At 35.4% G+C, this 16,197-nt stretch overlaps 1 protein-coding gene across 1 annotated transcript in view; it reads right to left on the bottom strand.

Annotated features, from left to right (window-relative positions):
• Window positions 1-3,475: 3,475 nt before the first annotated feature.
• MMP16 (matrix metallopeptidase 16) overlaps window positions 3,476-16,197 on the bottom strand; it is a 183,436-nt gene continuing 170,714 nt past the window's right edge. The window contains exons 8-10 of the mRNA XM_050892459.1: window positions 14,560-14,710; window positions 9,908-10,023; window positions 3,476-5,986 (exon numbers count right to left, since the gene is read on the bottom strand). Of these exons, the coding sequence (XP_050748416.1) occupies window positions 5,652-5,986; window positions 9,908-10,023; window positions 14,560-14,710 (602 nt within the window). The 3' untranslated portion in view covers window positions 3,476-5,651. The remainder of the gene's footprint in view (window positions 5,987-9,907; window positions 10,024-14,559; window positions 14,711-16,197) is intronic.

The following is a 16,197-nucleotide window of genomic DNA, read 5'->3' as shown; positions in this document are numbered from 1 at the left end:
TCTACGTGCCTCTTTGAAATACATTTTGATTTTAGGAACAGATGCTTGCTGCAGTCACATACTGATGATCCTTCAAAATATGATCTCCTGATTATCACTGGGCTTTGCTAGTTACATACATACATCAAATAATGCCACGTCATACAGAATCTATGCTGCCTAACATTAGAGGCTACCTTAGATCAAGCATCAAATGGAGCCAGTCTGCAACAAGTGATGGTTGCTTTTGATGCTTACCAGAATTTTTCAGCATCGATGGCACTGATGACAATGTCTTTCTCTATCAGCCTCTGACATCTCAGATGGCAAGTCACAACAATGGGTTAGACAGATTTGACTCACACATTACATTTTTTCATGAGACCAGTGGCAGAAAATTCATTGATTTACATGCATAAATCAGAGATTAATTTTATGAGTATATGGTTCATTTACACCTGATTTTGTAACTGACATATGTTTAAATGGTCTTATCTTATGTGAACCACTCTGTTTGTCTGCAGTCTGTGTAGTGTGAGCTGAGGAAGTACGCCTAACGTTACGGTGCTGGTGTATCAGTCACAGCTATACCATTGTATTCAGTAACAGGCTATCTGTTCCTCAGCTCCCGCACAATATTGTTTGATTTACAGCATAGCTGAACACCTAAGTGGCCAGTGACATTTGTTCCCTCCACTGATAATAATGATTTTCCTTATGGCTCACGGGGCTGCAGTCATCTATTTATGCTTCTGGAAATAGAGCTGTCCAAAGACAGTCTTGACAACAACAAAAGGCGACAGGGAGCTATTGTTCTGTAATGGCTGCTTCACATCTCCTACTGCCACGGTGCACGGCTTCCTCGCTTCCTCCACGTCTGCAATTGGTGATAAAACTTAGGCCATGTTGTGAGAAGATACGGGAGCCAGGACAGAGCAAGCCCCTGCAGTCATATCCTTGCTCCTCAGCCCAGTCATCTTGTGCTATCTCCAATTTAGGCTGCTAATGGTGTGGTAGCTTGCATTTCTACTTTCTAAAAAATGCAGTGCCCGGAACATTCACTGTTCAGTTTGCTATGTGTCTTTTTTAAGGTTTGCCCTAGTGATGGTACAAATGCAAAAAACTAGAATAGGAATGTAATGCTTCCATTGCTTATAGGCAGACCTACTTTCTATTCTACACACTTTTTTCTAACCAAGAAGCTAGAATTTGATTCTATATAATTTGGTACCAAAAGCTACATTTAACTGACATTAAGATTGTGAAGTAAGACCCCCCCAAAAAAGCTGAAAATTCAAAAATTAAGCCTTACACTCTGTTCTTAACCCATAGTGCTAATGGCACAGGAGTCTTGACCAAACACCTGGGGAGGTGAAGTACACTTCTAAGAAAAAGTGTAAGTCTGCCCCTTATGTTTGAATCTATTAGCTTCTGTTATTTTCATTCACAAAATTCACCTTAAAAAAATCTTTTTCTTTAATAATCCCCTCCCTTTGCCCCACTTTGAAAGAAGAAAAAGAACAAAAGTTCATAGGAAGATATAAAATATGTATTACATTTATTCAGGAGACTTGAAAGGGCTCCTTTGGAGCCATTTGAGTCTCTCCATCCCAGCCTATCCAGTAAATATACAGTTACATAGATTTTTAAATGTATTTTTCGATAAAAATTAATTTTTGTCTACAGTCAATAACCTTTTCATAGGTTTATACATTAAAAGGCCAGAGGAAACACTGCCATCATCTACTCTGGCCTCCTACATCATACAGACCATAGTACTCTGAAGATACACGACCCTGTATAGTCAGCTTGATAGACTGTAACTGATTAACACAATGCATATTCAGTTTTGTATTGTTCCACAGTACAGATCATGACAATAGCAATATGGAAATGTTTATTAAAGACTTTATGAAAAAAGTTACGGCACATGAGCAGGAACCCAGATTGCAGAACTGAAAATATTTTCAATTTGTTTCTTCTTAATTCTCATAATTATAGGCCCTGGTAGAAAAACAACTGTTCAAAAATAACATTGTCTTAGAACTTTTACTCGTTTGAGTTCAAAACTAGATCAGGCAACATCACTAATTGACTCTGAACTTCTATAATTTGAAACTAGCCAGTATGTATTTGGGAATTACAGTGAACAAAATTGCTCCTACATCTTTTACTTAAAGCAAACCTTAATGACTGTGTTATAACCTACTGAAAATAGGAGTAAGTAATAGAAATGCTGACACAATCTTGCTCTGCATGACATAAACATGCCAATATAATATTATTTTTTCTCCCTCTCTGTATATAATATATATGCATTTTTAAGTAAAAGAAAATAGATTGAACAATCAACTTATCATGTATTCATGTATCTATGATGTACCATATACCAAGCACTAGACTTATCACACTTACCTTCCTGCATAATTAAAGTTAAATTCTCCAAATACAAACATTTTTGTTACCTTATCAAAGAACAACAGTCAACATGCTCAGCACTTCATTACTGTCAGGGAAACGGTTGCACAAAAAGCTAAAGCTGCCATGAAAGATATTTCAAAATGGAAGTGAAATTTTCAAGTGAATAAAAAACCAGATGAGATGCTGTTCTGACTTAAAGATAATATAAAATAAGTTCTCCTATTGTAGAGGAAAACCAAATGCAGAATAAGTAGTGCTGTTAGTATTTTCTGCCAACTATCCAAGGGACAAAGTTGGAACAGCAACTTGAATCATTTTGTTCTGTCTGTAGCAGAACATAAGTTATAGTAGTTTGTTGACAATAAAAATCTCTCCATGGATTAAAATATGCATGTATATGTATGTGTGTGTTTGTGTGCATTTATAAGTATACAAATACACACACACATTTTAATATATATGACAAACAGGCATAGAATTCTGAATTAACCAAATGAGCTGATGTGCAGTAAATCTCCTATGTTACTTAACTGTCAATTAATCTATATTTTCAGCAACAACTGAATTGGATTTACTAAATAATGCTATGGGCTGATACTGGTGCACTTCTAACCTACAGTATGCAGTACCTCTACAAAACATCTCCAAAATGCCATCTGCATTGCATATTTGTTGTAAAACTATATCTTTTTCTAATCTTCATTTCTGTTAGCCGTACATATGTATATCTGTTTATGCTCTAAGAAACAAGTTTGCAATGCTTTATAGCATGCCACATATGTTCATAAAATAAGTCCTCAAATCAATATAAAATCATGTACTTGAACAAAAAGGCATACTATTTTTCATGCTATGCTCAATATAAATATAAATTCAAGGCAGTCAAGCTATCCATTACCAAAGTAATAATAACCATAATATATATGTATATATACCTACACTCTCTAAAAAGTGATCCAGTTATGTGGATTAAGAAATCAGTAAGAAATTGGTTGAATGTAGTATAAAAGTCTCATTTTATGTAAAAGCCAATACTGGCCATTTCAAGTATTTTAATACTTTCCTATAACCTTTTCATTAATAACTAGCTATTTGTAGAAATGATAATTTTATACTGAAAATTGTATTCAAGTTAAATAAAAATTACCTTCTACTGTATTTCATTTTTAGAGTGTGCATGTATACATAGCCAAATACCCTTCTACAGATCTATCATAAATAGTTTAGTTTATGTCAGTTCTTTTCTATGAAAACACTTCAACGTTTTTTTCTCAAATTTTGGATTATGTATGTCTGGCCTTTTAAGAAATAAAACTCATCTTAGTTCATTTGCAACACCAGATTCCTTTCAGTTTGTGCCAGTTTGCAAGTTAAAGGTCAAAGATCAAAGACATAGGACAGTACACTTTAAGGAAATTCAGACAGTGAAGCTGTTCACAGAAGACAATGTTTAACTTGGTAATGACAGTCAACAGGTCAATAATCAAGTTCAAGGCAAGCTGTTCATTGTTGCAAAAGCTACTCCCCTCGTATCCTGGCTTTCATAAAAAACCAGGTGTCTGACTTTTGGGGTGCATCATTCTGACCATCTTTAATAAGTTCACAGCCTAGTGACTGTAAAGCCTATCACTGCAAGAAGCAGCTCCTAAAATCAATAAAGAGGTCTGTCAGTTGCTGACTTTTCTCTAGGAAAAAAATATTGATACAAACCTGCTCTGCAGGTCACATGAAAATGACAATACTGCTGTTAGCACAAATTACACAGAATGACAAAATGCTTTGGTGGTCCCTTGGCTCTGTCAGTGATATCATGTTCGGCTGAAGGCCAGAAATTTGACTAACCCTTTGAGAACTATGGAGAACATGCAGAGGGGTAACACACCGGAGGATACTCATGCAACATCAGAATCATTGTTTTAGCTTTCCTTTGAAACCGTAACTCTACCTCTGCAGAGGCAAATTGAATTATCATGCAACATAGTTTAAAAGAGAAGTTCAAGATGCTTAAGATAAGAGGCTAAGCTATAAAACTGTCGCCTGTTCAGAAAAATTCTTGGTAAGTGGTAGAAGTTATTAAAATAGGTTTGGTTCCTTTAACCAGAAAGTAGCTGGTAAATATATTTTGTTTTCTATTTATGCTACAAATGCTTTTCTATCAATAATGCAAATAATTAAAAACACTCACTTGCAGTCACAGGAAATCTGTTTTGAAAAACTGATTTTCTTTTAAAACCTGTATTACCCAAACACAGTCCTGTGATTTAATGACAACCAAGATTAACATCCACCAGACTCTGAAAAGGGATGCAATAGTTCTCAAAGGGTTATACCACCAATGTAATACCAACGTCAAGTTTCTCTATAGCATGACTGTTGCTTTAGTTCATTGAAATCCACTTCAGAGACACACTGCTTTTTACCATGCTTTGGAATGAGTGCTCTTGACAGACCTATGAAAGGCCTGGGGCAGTTGGCTTGGTACAGCTTGGGAAAGATTATGCAGGAAAACCAACCAAAAATCAAACAAACCAATAAAGAGGTTCTGCTTGAATATAGTAATGAATATAAATGAGTTTAAAACATTGAGGACGTAGCCCAGAGCAGCTGTAAAAAACACAAAATGAATGTATTATTAAGGCTGTTACTATATTGCAGATATTTTGGCCCCTTGTTTGTTGGAAAATGGCTGTCCGAACAGTCTGAAGTCCTGCGTGTCATCCAAGTCTCCCACCTGACAAAACTGGAGGTAGGAGTATAGGACTTTATCCATAGCAGACAGAAAGCAATCCTCTTTGGAGACAAAGCTGTTTTGGGTCTTCTCACTTTCCTGAAAGTTCCACTGTGGGTTGTTGTGTTTATCTAAAAAAATTTACTTTCAGCAAAAAATTTTTCAAAGGGGAACAGGCCTTACTGGAAAAATGTAGAAACATTGGAGATTTTTTTTTTCCTCTTGGTTAGTTAATCCTGATAGTTTATAGGGCATTCAGCGTGCAGAGGAAAGGCCTAGAATCGAATGACAAAGAAAGACAAAGGACTGAAGAAACAGCAGATACTGTGTATCATGGAAGCTTCCCAGCCGAGCGAATCGCCACTCATGCGCAGGACAGGCAACCCCCTGGGTTTTAAAGATCAGCTTTGTTTCAGACTGACAGATGCCCGCTCCTAGCTAGGAAACTGCATAACAGCTCTTGTGTTGAATCTCAAGTTACCACAAACTCCTGGGAGGGAAAGAAAAAAACCAAAACCCTACATCACACCCACTCTTGCATAGAGCGTTTGCAGTACAGTATGTGGCGGGGTGTTCCTTTCCTTTTGAACTGGAACACAGTGTAAACCAAGACAAGGAGGCACAAGGCCAGGATGCAGGGAATGACGATGGCTATGGCTTTCACAGTGCTGGCTGTGTTGTCCAGTTTGATGACAATGTCAACGTCATCTTGAGGGCTGTGTCGGTCTTTATCTCGATCTGTTGGTCCATCACAACCCATAAAATCCTTGAGGATGGATCTGGGATAGCCAGGTTCCACCCTGAGCATCTGGTTATTGAATTTCCAGTACTCTTTTCCTTTGTAGAAATATGTGAAGCCTGAGGAAGAAAATTGCAATTATTCATGGTCATATTGGATCAAATCATGTCATCAACACACCATGACCGAAACTACTGGTATCAAATTATTTTGTAATTAAAAAATTAAAAACGTGTAAGGAATAGGCTTCAGTTATAGGTCTTTCAAATCTTCTTTACAGATTTTGTTTCTTTACTCTCTCTAGAAAATCTAACATCGGGGTGGTTTTTTTTAATTCAATAATCTGGGATTTTATTTTCTTCCATTACTACAAAAAATAAAGGAATTCCAGAGAATATGATATTTGACAGACTAGAGTCCAGCTGATTTGTTCATTCACTGAAAACCCAACTGGAGTTGGAATCCTCAGGGCCAGGACCTTAAAGCATCACAACCTCTTCAAGATGGGAAGTCTACTGAAAAGAATTGCAATGCTATGCTAGCCAGAAATGAGAACTGACCTTCTTTAATGTCACATAGCCTACTGCTGTACTTCAGAAGAAGGAAACTGGATGAAAGAACAGCAGCTTTGCCAAGAGAAAACAGGTGTAACCAGATGTAGTTTTCTGCAAAGAGCTGGTATTTGATCATTCAGGTGCAATCCAATGTTGTTACTAAACATGCCTAAATGGAAAAAAACCCTTGACTCCTTGCCAAAAATCTACATTATTTTATTTTCCCAGCTGAAAAATGGCATTAATCTGGCAAGAAACAAACATTCAGGATGGGTGAACTTCCTCCTACTGTTTATGAACTGAATGCAAACAGCTGGATTTTTCCTTATCTTCACGTTATAGACCTCAGTTTATTTCCTGCAGTATTAAAGGCCACTGAGAATACTAAGACAGATTGGGCACTATTTGTCATTTTAACAATGCTTCCTGAAAAGATCGGGAACTGGCTATCTGGAGATAATATTAGTAATCACCTATTCAAAGAGGAGTTAGTTTCTTTCAATTCTAAAAAAAATGACTTAATAGTATATTTTGCAGCTCAAACTCTAAAAAAAATCTTCATCATCTACTGCCACTTTTCAGAATATTTAGAATATTTGAACATTCTTCTACATTAGCTATTTATGTAATTTTAATGGCCTTTCTAACCACTGAAAAGGTACTATTTTCCTTTCCTTAATCCCTTGCAGTTTTATTATCTGAGAATGTGTTAGTATCTCTATAGAAAGGTATAATACTGGTTAAAAAGAAAAAAAGAAAAGCACTGAGCTATATCAAAACAGTAGTTAAGAGGCTTATTCACAAAATGCCTTCTATTCTGATTGGAACAAAACAAAAAAGAGGACTGTAATTCTTTAAATATGATGAAGTTTTAAAATTTTAGCATATATAAAGTTCCTTAAAGCAATTTGTAGTTAAAATGAAAAATATTATCAAATGCAAAATTTCAGTATTTTAAGCCACAGGTTACCCTATTTGCATTTCATATAACAAGGTGTATGTAAGAAAGCACTGTACATACTGGCTCTGGATAAATATATCAAGTGTGGAAATTTGATATATTATCTTTATCAATATTATAATACATATAGAGACCATACACAGATATGACATCTATATTTTTACATATATACAGAATATATACATATAGAGAGAGATTTTCTATGCTGCTCTCAAGGCAGAAAGAAAGGTTTCTCCAGTCTGGAGAACTTTGTGTGATCTCAGATTCCATGGAGCAACAGAAAGAAAATTTCTTCTTTACCTCCTCCTAAGAGTTTCTAGCACAGTGCCAGAAACCAAATCATAATATGGGAAGTAGCAGGGAGAGTTTCAAAGATGTTACCTGTACCTTACCAAGCTTCTAGGACACTGAGTCAGGATGCTGACTAGAGTAGGAAATTGTTTTTTTCTCATCTTTCCCAAGACTCTTACTGCAAGATTACCCCAAATTTTTGTGGACAGTGAAGGAAACCCCTTTATTATCAGACTTATTGCAGGTATTCATTTGCATGGTTTACCCAACAGAAAGACAAGGGAAAGAAAAAAGTATTCTTTAAAACAAGATGGATTAACTGGAATACATGCTTTCAGATATTCCCTTATGAAGCTACATAGTAAAACTTTCTTGTCAACTCTGCTTCTGCCCAAAGAAAGGAAAACAGTTTCAGGCAAAATGTAATCAACTTCTTTCCAACTAAGCTGTGGTACTTCTCATTTGCATCTGCTTTTGTTTCTTTCTCTCCTCTTACAAACAACAGTGGAGTTGTGAACTGTTTGTTAAGACGTCTATTTTCTTGATTTCAGGGAAAATGTCTTATTAGTCTTCTCAAGAACCTTATGGTGTCATTTTCAAGCCCTCTTTCTGCCCTGGGGCCCTTTTAGGTTTTATGAGAAGCCCAAGAATGCCCTCTTTCCCTTCCCCTCCTCCACGATCTCATGTCATGTTTTACCACCCTCCTCATTCAAAGAGTCAGAAAGACTATCAAAGCCACTGGGGTAAAAAAGAAAAGTGGCTTTGATGTAACCAAGAGTCTTTCCTGCCTTAGGAATGAGCGCTCTGCCTCTGCAGTACTTTCAAACCCACTGGTCTGAGTGTTACAGTAAGATAGTTTTCATTTGTAATGAGAGACACATGTACCGGAGCTCAGTACAGAAAACTTATTATGGGGAATGCAATGAAGGTAAGGAGAAAACCCAAACCCATACATACATACATATATATATATATATGTTAAATTCCTTTTGGATGTAAATCTTTAAAAATATGCTTAAAAAGTAATGAAGGGAAGAAAGCAGAGGTTATATTCATTATTTTTGTCTGTGCATACACAATGTTTGTGCCCATTTCCACATATATGTGTATTTACAGTTAGTTATTGAGTGTGATGTATGCAGAATATCATCTTGACTGACCTATTTTCCAGTTAAAAACAAAACAAAACAAAAATAAAAACAACACAAAAAAATCCAGCCTAGCCAAAAGGCCAGAATCCAGAGAGGGTTTCTGCTTCTGGATAAAACAGAGACAAAGCAAGGAAGCAATTAAACATATTTCTGAAAAAAAACGCCAAACATTTCCATGGTAAATTACTTAACCAGGTTAGAGGTTGAAATAGGAGACTGAAATGGTTTATACAAGGAAAGAAATCTTTTTATCTGCTTATTAAAAGGAAATTAAAATAATATAGCAATATATATGTATGCTGTCTGTGAGGCAAACAGAATAAACTCAGAACCTACTAATAAATCATAAATGCCATACTACAATTCTCCAACAATAAGTGATGACAAACACGTATTTTTATTCCCATCAAAGGGATCTAAACTCTGTGCAACTGAGGGCTCTGTTGGCAGCCTGCCAGCAGCCCCTGGGTAGCACTGAAGTCTCATAAAATGGCTGCTCTCATTCATTTGGAGGTGTGGCCAGTTGAGATTCTAGGTTCCTCTATGTGATGATGCATCTTGATACAGGTAATAGTACTTCATACTAACATCCCTGGGACATTCATTTCTGCATCATGGGATTATGACATCTTTGATTTACATAGATTCCTAGGGATATTTCTGCTTAGACAAAGATTTTGCTTCCCTTTTGTAGTTGTTCAGAATGAAAGTAATACCTTCTAAGCTGTTTAAACAGCCAACACCTTGACAATTCAAATAGAGATATACTGTGTTTAGGAAGCTTGTTGTAAGAGTTACTATAATTCAGCAGAGAACAAAAATAATTAAGTGAATTAAGACACAAGAAAAAAAAGCAAATTAAGGTTTATGATACTAAATTTGAAACATTTTTCTCCATTGTGTATAATGGTACATGCAAACAAACAGCCATTTTCACAACAGTAAGTTCTATAGCAGGAAATATTCTGTTCATAAATCAAGAATTCCTTCGCTACTTAACCTGAATAGTCAATCACCCCTCTACTACTCTACCTTCCATAACGGTTGTTAGTAAATCATTAAAACAGGAATGTGTTTACATACCATTTTCTTTGTGGACAAAGGCTCCCTGAGGAGATTCTGGGATACCTTTCCAAATTGTGATTGGTTTGGGATAACCAGGGTCCATGGATCTCATTTCTTCACTGTACCTCCAGTACCTGAAATTTTTTTTAAAGAAAAAAAAAAGAAAAAAAGCATTTATAAGATAGCAGATGAGTAACTACGTATTTTTTTCCTTCTAACATTTGCTACATTCATGAGCCACAAATGGGAATACTTGACTTCTTTTCTTTGAACATACTACTTGCTGACTGGACAACAGTTTCATGTAAGCAGAAAGAAGATAAAAGATTTTTGCACTTTGACAACTAAATCAGCATGTATCTCACTTATAATCGCAGCAATTCTAATGCCTAGGACTTCTGCACAATGACACAGAAAGATGCAACATATGCAAAAAAGATACATTAATGTTTTAGAAGATAACATTTCAGTCATGAAAATGACAGTAGATTCATATTAAAATACTCCCAGCAATCTTAATTTAACTCCTTATATGTATGCATTACAGTAGTTTTTCATTTCATTATCATTAAATAGATACAGTGTAATACAAAATTCAACCTGCTTTTGTGCCTTTTTGCTAGTCAGACCTTCTCCAATTTAAAAAGCTTCAGCATGCAAATTCGAGGCAACCTGAACATGTAAGAAGTATTTACACTTGTGATTTTATTTACATTTACAGATAATATTGATAATTTCTTTGTCCTTATGCAGCTGACTAAATTGCTATTCATATCTTATTATAAGCTTGTTCTAAGAATTAACATACTGTATCTCTAGTATCTCTATGTATCCTGATAAAATATTCAGGTGGGTCATTTCATATTTTGATTGGCTCCACTAATTTAGAGCATACCAATTTAGAGAATAGTTTTCTTGGAGCTTTTTTTTTTTTCCCAAAATCAGTTTTATTCATGTGAAAAATTACATTAAAAGGCAGCCACTTGTAATTTCAGGACATCAAGAGCCTGAGAATATATCAATTTCATTGATAATCTGGTCACTGCTAAAAACTTGACCCTTTTTCTAATTTGAATTCATTTGACTTCAGCTTTTAGAAATCCTTGTTATGATCATTCCTGATATATTAAAGAGTCCTTAAGTGGATGATATTTTGTCCCTATGAAGGTACTCAGACACTCTAATCAATTCATGTCTTAATCTTTTTTAAAAACAAAATGGTCTAAACTCCTCTGTATTTCACCCTGTGGGGCATTTCTCTGGCTTTAAACTTTCAATGAAAATAAAAGGTGGCAGATTTCAAGTGGGTTAAGAGTTGGTAAGTTACATTAAAAAACATTCATATTTATTTTTTCTTTCTTATGCCTAAATTATTTTTATAGCCTGATTTCTTAATCTAGTCACGTATGCATCAGTAAGCAGCCAACAAAGCAACGCTCTTTATTTTGAAATGTAACATCTTTCAGAGTTTACATGGAGAAAGAAACAACATGTAGAAGTAGTAAACAAAGCTCTGACATCAATACCATTGCAACCAGTTCTTGCTCATCTTTTGACTCTGCGTTTCTTCATCCTTAGTTTGTATTTTCTTTTCATATTTGCCTGTTCTCTCTTTCTCTCTGTTTCTTTATTCACTCTTCGCTGAGCTTAATATTCTATTTTCTAATCTCCATTTTTACCTGCATTTCTTCTTTATCATCTATCTTACCTTTTCCTCTATCCCTCTTTCCCAGAACCCTATTTCCTTCCTGCATATTTCCACTAATTTTCCTTTTTTCTCTTCCAATCTTTTCACCTTCTTGAGCTCCTTCTTTTACTAACCTCTGTGTTTTTCCACTAGGCTGCATGATGGAAATAGACAGTCCTATAGGACTTTCGAAAATATACGTTGTCATTAAAAACCAAGTCTTTGAGGACACACCCAGTGCACACTCAAAAGTCCCAAAACTGTTGCTTTTTCATCACTGATGAGAAATCCTATGAGGGAAGGACTGATCATGATACTATTATCTCGGCAATCTGTGCTGGAATAATGAGCATGTCTACAGGGTAAGGAAAAATCTAGTCCTGATTCTCCTCTGCATGCCAAATGTTCACAAGCAGACTCTCCAATGATAATTTGAGTGATTTGAGCTTTACAAACTATATAAATTGTGTTACTGTATCTCAAAGACTGATAAAGTAACAGAGGGAAAATAAATGAAAGTACACTTTGTGGCTTTAGAAAAAGGGAATTTGGAAAATATTTGCTAAAACATGTTTTTTCCTGTATCTAATCCTATTTACCTAATGATATTCTGAACTATTGGATGACTAAGCTTTATGAAGAAAAAAATATTCATTTTAACTCTAAAGTACAAAAACCAGTCACACCAGGCAGGGGCATAAACAAGGCCATGTGTCAAGAAGTGCAGGAAACCTGTTATCATCTTGTCCTACGCTACTCAATTCTGGTAGGAGAGGAATGAGAGAGGGCAAAATGCTTTCTGTAGTCATCTTTTGTCCCCTCTTTAGCTTTCATACAATTATTTGGAAGAATTATCTTTAGTCTTTAAATGGATCATTTCAAATATTAATAATAATGATCCATACATGAGCTGCTTTAGACATGAGTATTACAATAACATTTACTATTTTGACTTTTAAATCTTCTTACTGGTTTGGGGTTTTTGGTTTTGGGTTTTTTTTCATTTTATAGCCAATATTTGATGCTTTGTATTCTATTGCTCTAACGTTTTTATGTATACCACTGTTCTGGGACATTTAACTCTCTCTAGATTCTGCCCTGGAGCTCCTTAACTACAGATTACTGTCAAAACAAAATAAGTATACAGGTCCTTGAGTTACATAAGGAGGAATATACTTTGTTATTTTGATGCTGGCGTAACTTTTTGTTTCCCTTTCGTTCCTACCTCCTGCCACTGAGAAGCTACATTTATGTTATACTTTCTTCAGGAAAAGATCCACCCCTATAGCAGACGTATATATACTACTGAAACCAGCAGGAGAATTCAACTCTAACATTACATTAAGAAAAAAATTGTGATATAAACAATACACGTTGAGAAGCTTAGTGGTATATGGGTTTATTCCCACTGGTGATCAATATCCTGTAATAGCTCAATTATCTCTGCAAGGCTCATGTTGTTTGATCTTCTTCTAACATACTGTATTGCATTTATATCCTGCTGAGTTTCATTGTGCTTGTTAGCTCTAAGTAGCAACTCCTCTGTCAACAGATGTTTTCTGTGATAGTTCTTTTTGTCTTCTGTTATTACCACTAGTGTTTTAGGAAAGTCTTGACTATAAGTAACTGCCTGTGCATCAAAATATAAAAGGACACTGCTGAATAAAGCCTAAAGGAAGTACAGGTCACAGAAGATTCCTACTGTACATACTTTCCCATGAGTGTGGAGGTGGAAAATTATTACCTGAAAATGAACTTACATTTTTAAAAAAATCTACTCAACCATGGGAAGCAAATTATTTAGGTGGCTTTCTTCTTCACTGTGGAAATTGATTGCTTGAAATGATACCTAGTTTTCAAACACCACAAATATTTTACTTAATTCTCTACTTTCCTCATCATGACTGTTGGAGAATTTCTTTTTTTAAAAAAAAAACTTTAACAATAAAATTGGTTGTGGCAATCTGTAGTGCAATATTACACTACTGCTAAAAAATGATCAACTGTAGTGTGCTAAACATATTCTATGATGTGCATTAAATTAATTTCTTAAGTGATCCATGGATACTATTAGTGTCTCAGAATCCTAAGTACCACACAGTAACAAAAGCAGTCATCATAATTTTAATAATACTAATACAAACATTACAATTATTAATAAAGGATAATTTGTCTCTGAGCACTCAGAATTTGCACAGTGACATATCAATCAACAAACATAGTAACATCCTGAAAACCTGTAAAATACATCATTCAGCTAACTTGCAGGGTTTCAAAAACTAATGAATTCTCTTGACATCTCTACAAAGCAGACAAATATTCTTTCCCTTATTTTTACAGACAGGGAAATGAAGACACAGACATACTAAGTGACTAGTGCAAGTCTCTTTCAGGACTGGAAAATAACTCAGATTTTACAATTTTTTTCTGTTCTTTATTAATCATAAAAATAAATGTCCCTTCTGAAGGGAACCGTAAGATTTATTTAAAAATAATTCCTAGGTAACTACTCAAATTGTTCTCTAGCTTCCTGGTTTAGCTGTCATTTCCCTTTCTTACCTCATTTTTAAATAGTAGCAGAGAAGTCATTTTCACTGACCTTAAAAAACTTTGGATCATGCCTTGCCTGTTTATGTGCTAGCATTTAGAAATGTGGATAAAAAGGAGCAGGTAAGAGTGTATATGATTACCTTACTTCGAATATTTAAGTTTAAATTTGCCACAACTGTGACTTGCCTGTTGACTTCTAAAACATAACTTTTCCACTGGAAATACATATACTTATTGCAGTATATTCACACAAATATAATTTAGGTTATAAGAAATATGAAAACAGTATGGCCCTCTGTGCAGAAGGAGTTAATTTCATCCACAGAAAATGAACTGTTTAAGTGGCTTGACTTCTTTTGAGAAATAGAGGAAAAGATTAACACGCTTAGCTGATATCCACCAAATTGCTTCCTTGCAGAATTCCTATACCAACCTATCTCCTTTGAAGAAGTAAGTTTTCCCAACATCTTCCCACCAAATTGCTGAATCAATGCCATGGGAAGGAATTCCGCTTCCAAGTGTTATCAAATCATGAGGATAACCTGGCTGGAGAGTAGTGTCCTTGAAAACCCAGAACTTGTTACCTGTACAAAAGCATATATATACACATACACGTATGTGTGTTAGTCTTCAGTACTCTCAGTATTAATATTAATACACTCCTAAGAAATAAGAAAGACTCCCAAAGGGCTATAGTGGTTCTGCCAAACACAATGAAATAAAAAATGTTCTATCACTGCAGATAATACAAAATTAAATATGCCTTACAGACACCTTGCATTTATAAAGCACCATTCATTCAATAAGCCCACAGAATATTTTGATACCAACTATATAGGGATCAAACCCAGAATGAAAATGAAGTCATCTCAAGAGGCTCTGTGGTTGATAATGTAATACATTTACAGCAATACTATACAACGGATTTATGTTTCATGAGGAAAGAAGAGTGAATTTTAAGACAAAATGAAGTAAGAAAACATATAAATAAATTAAAAATGGAAATTCCTATCCTCAGAGAGACCACATACTTTTATTACTCTGTACTCTCCTTCTCCTCAAGAAGTTAAATTACTTATGAAGGATGTACAGATTATTTCTGAAAGAACCATAGAATTGAAAATATATTTTTTTTATCATATTTTCTTTAGTGTGGCCTAAAACCAGCAAACTGAGGTTCTGAAGTCCCACAGATGAAAACCTTGTGTTTCTGAAATTAATGGGGGGTTTCCTTTAGTACCAGTGGCAGTAAGATTTAACCTTTGGTTGTGGGTGACGAATCATTCAAAACCACCCAATTGACTTCTTAGATGCTGATAATACAAGGTAGTTGTACGACTCTGGCTGGTGTTAGCACAGTGTCTACACAAACCTCAGCTTACCTAAACTGTCTTAAATATGAATAATAGCCTAGTGCCTCCTGGACAGCAATGCTCAGTGGTTGAACCCCTACTGTTGTAGTTACTAGCTAAATATATTGTCTATATAGGAGTATGCTTGTCTGCAGAAGCAGCAGTTGCACCAGTGTTTTGTAGTATACATCCCCCCGTACCTGTTTTTGGAGACGGTGTTTCCTGTGCTCTCTCTTGTAACTGGATAGCTTACCTCACCAGCCCACAACTCCAGTTTTTCAGCTTCAGTTTGCTCTAGCTTCCTAGCCAAGCTCTTCTTCCTCACTGAACACTTCCATGATTATCTCACCTGGTTCATCATCTCATATTAAGCCTTTAGTCTAACACTTTCCCCAATAATTGGGTTTTCCTCCAGACTCTTTACTAGGGTCTTCTCAACATACTGTGTCTCCTGTCATATTGCAACTATCTTCTCCTTTCTATATTTTTGCTTTCTTATTCTTCTTCTTCAAAATACACTTCTCACCTGTGTCTTTTCAGTAGAGACTTCTCTTTCAAACACAGACAGCTTTGGCTGAAAAAAGTGAATAAAGATCCTCATATGCCCCCTAGAAATAGGGAAAAGGGAGCATAATTTGCATTTTAATACTTATCTGAAGAACTTGCTTTGAGGCCTGTCTTCTCTTTGCATTATGTCATCTAGGCCACAGGGACACTCT

This window comes from Gymnogyps californianus, chromosome 2 (assembly GCF_018139145.2).
Source record: "Gymnogyps californianus isolate 813 chromosome 2, ASM1813914v2, whole genome shotgun sequence".
NCBI lineage: Eukaryota > Metazoa > Chordata > Aves > Accipitriformes > Cathartidae > Gymnogyps > Gymnogyps californianus.
The sequence above is the reverse complement of the archived record's forward strand: the minus strand, read 5'-3'. Positions and strand labels throughout refer to the sequence as shown.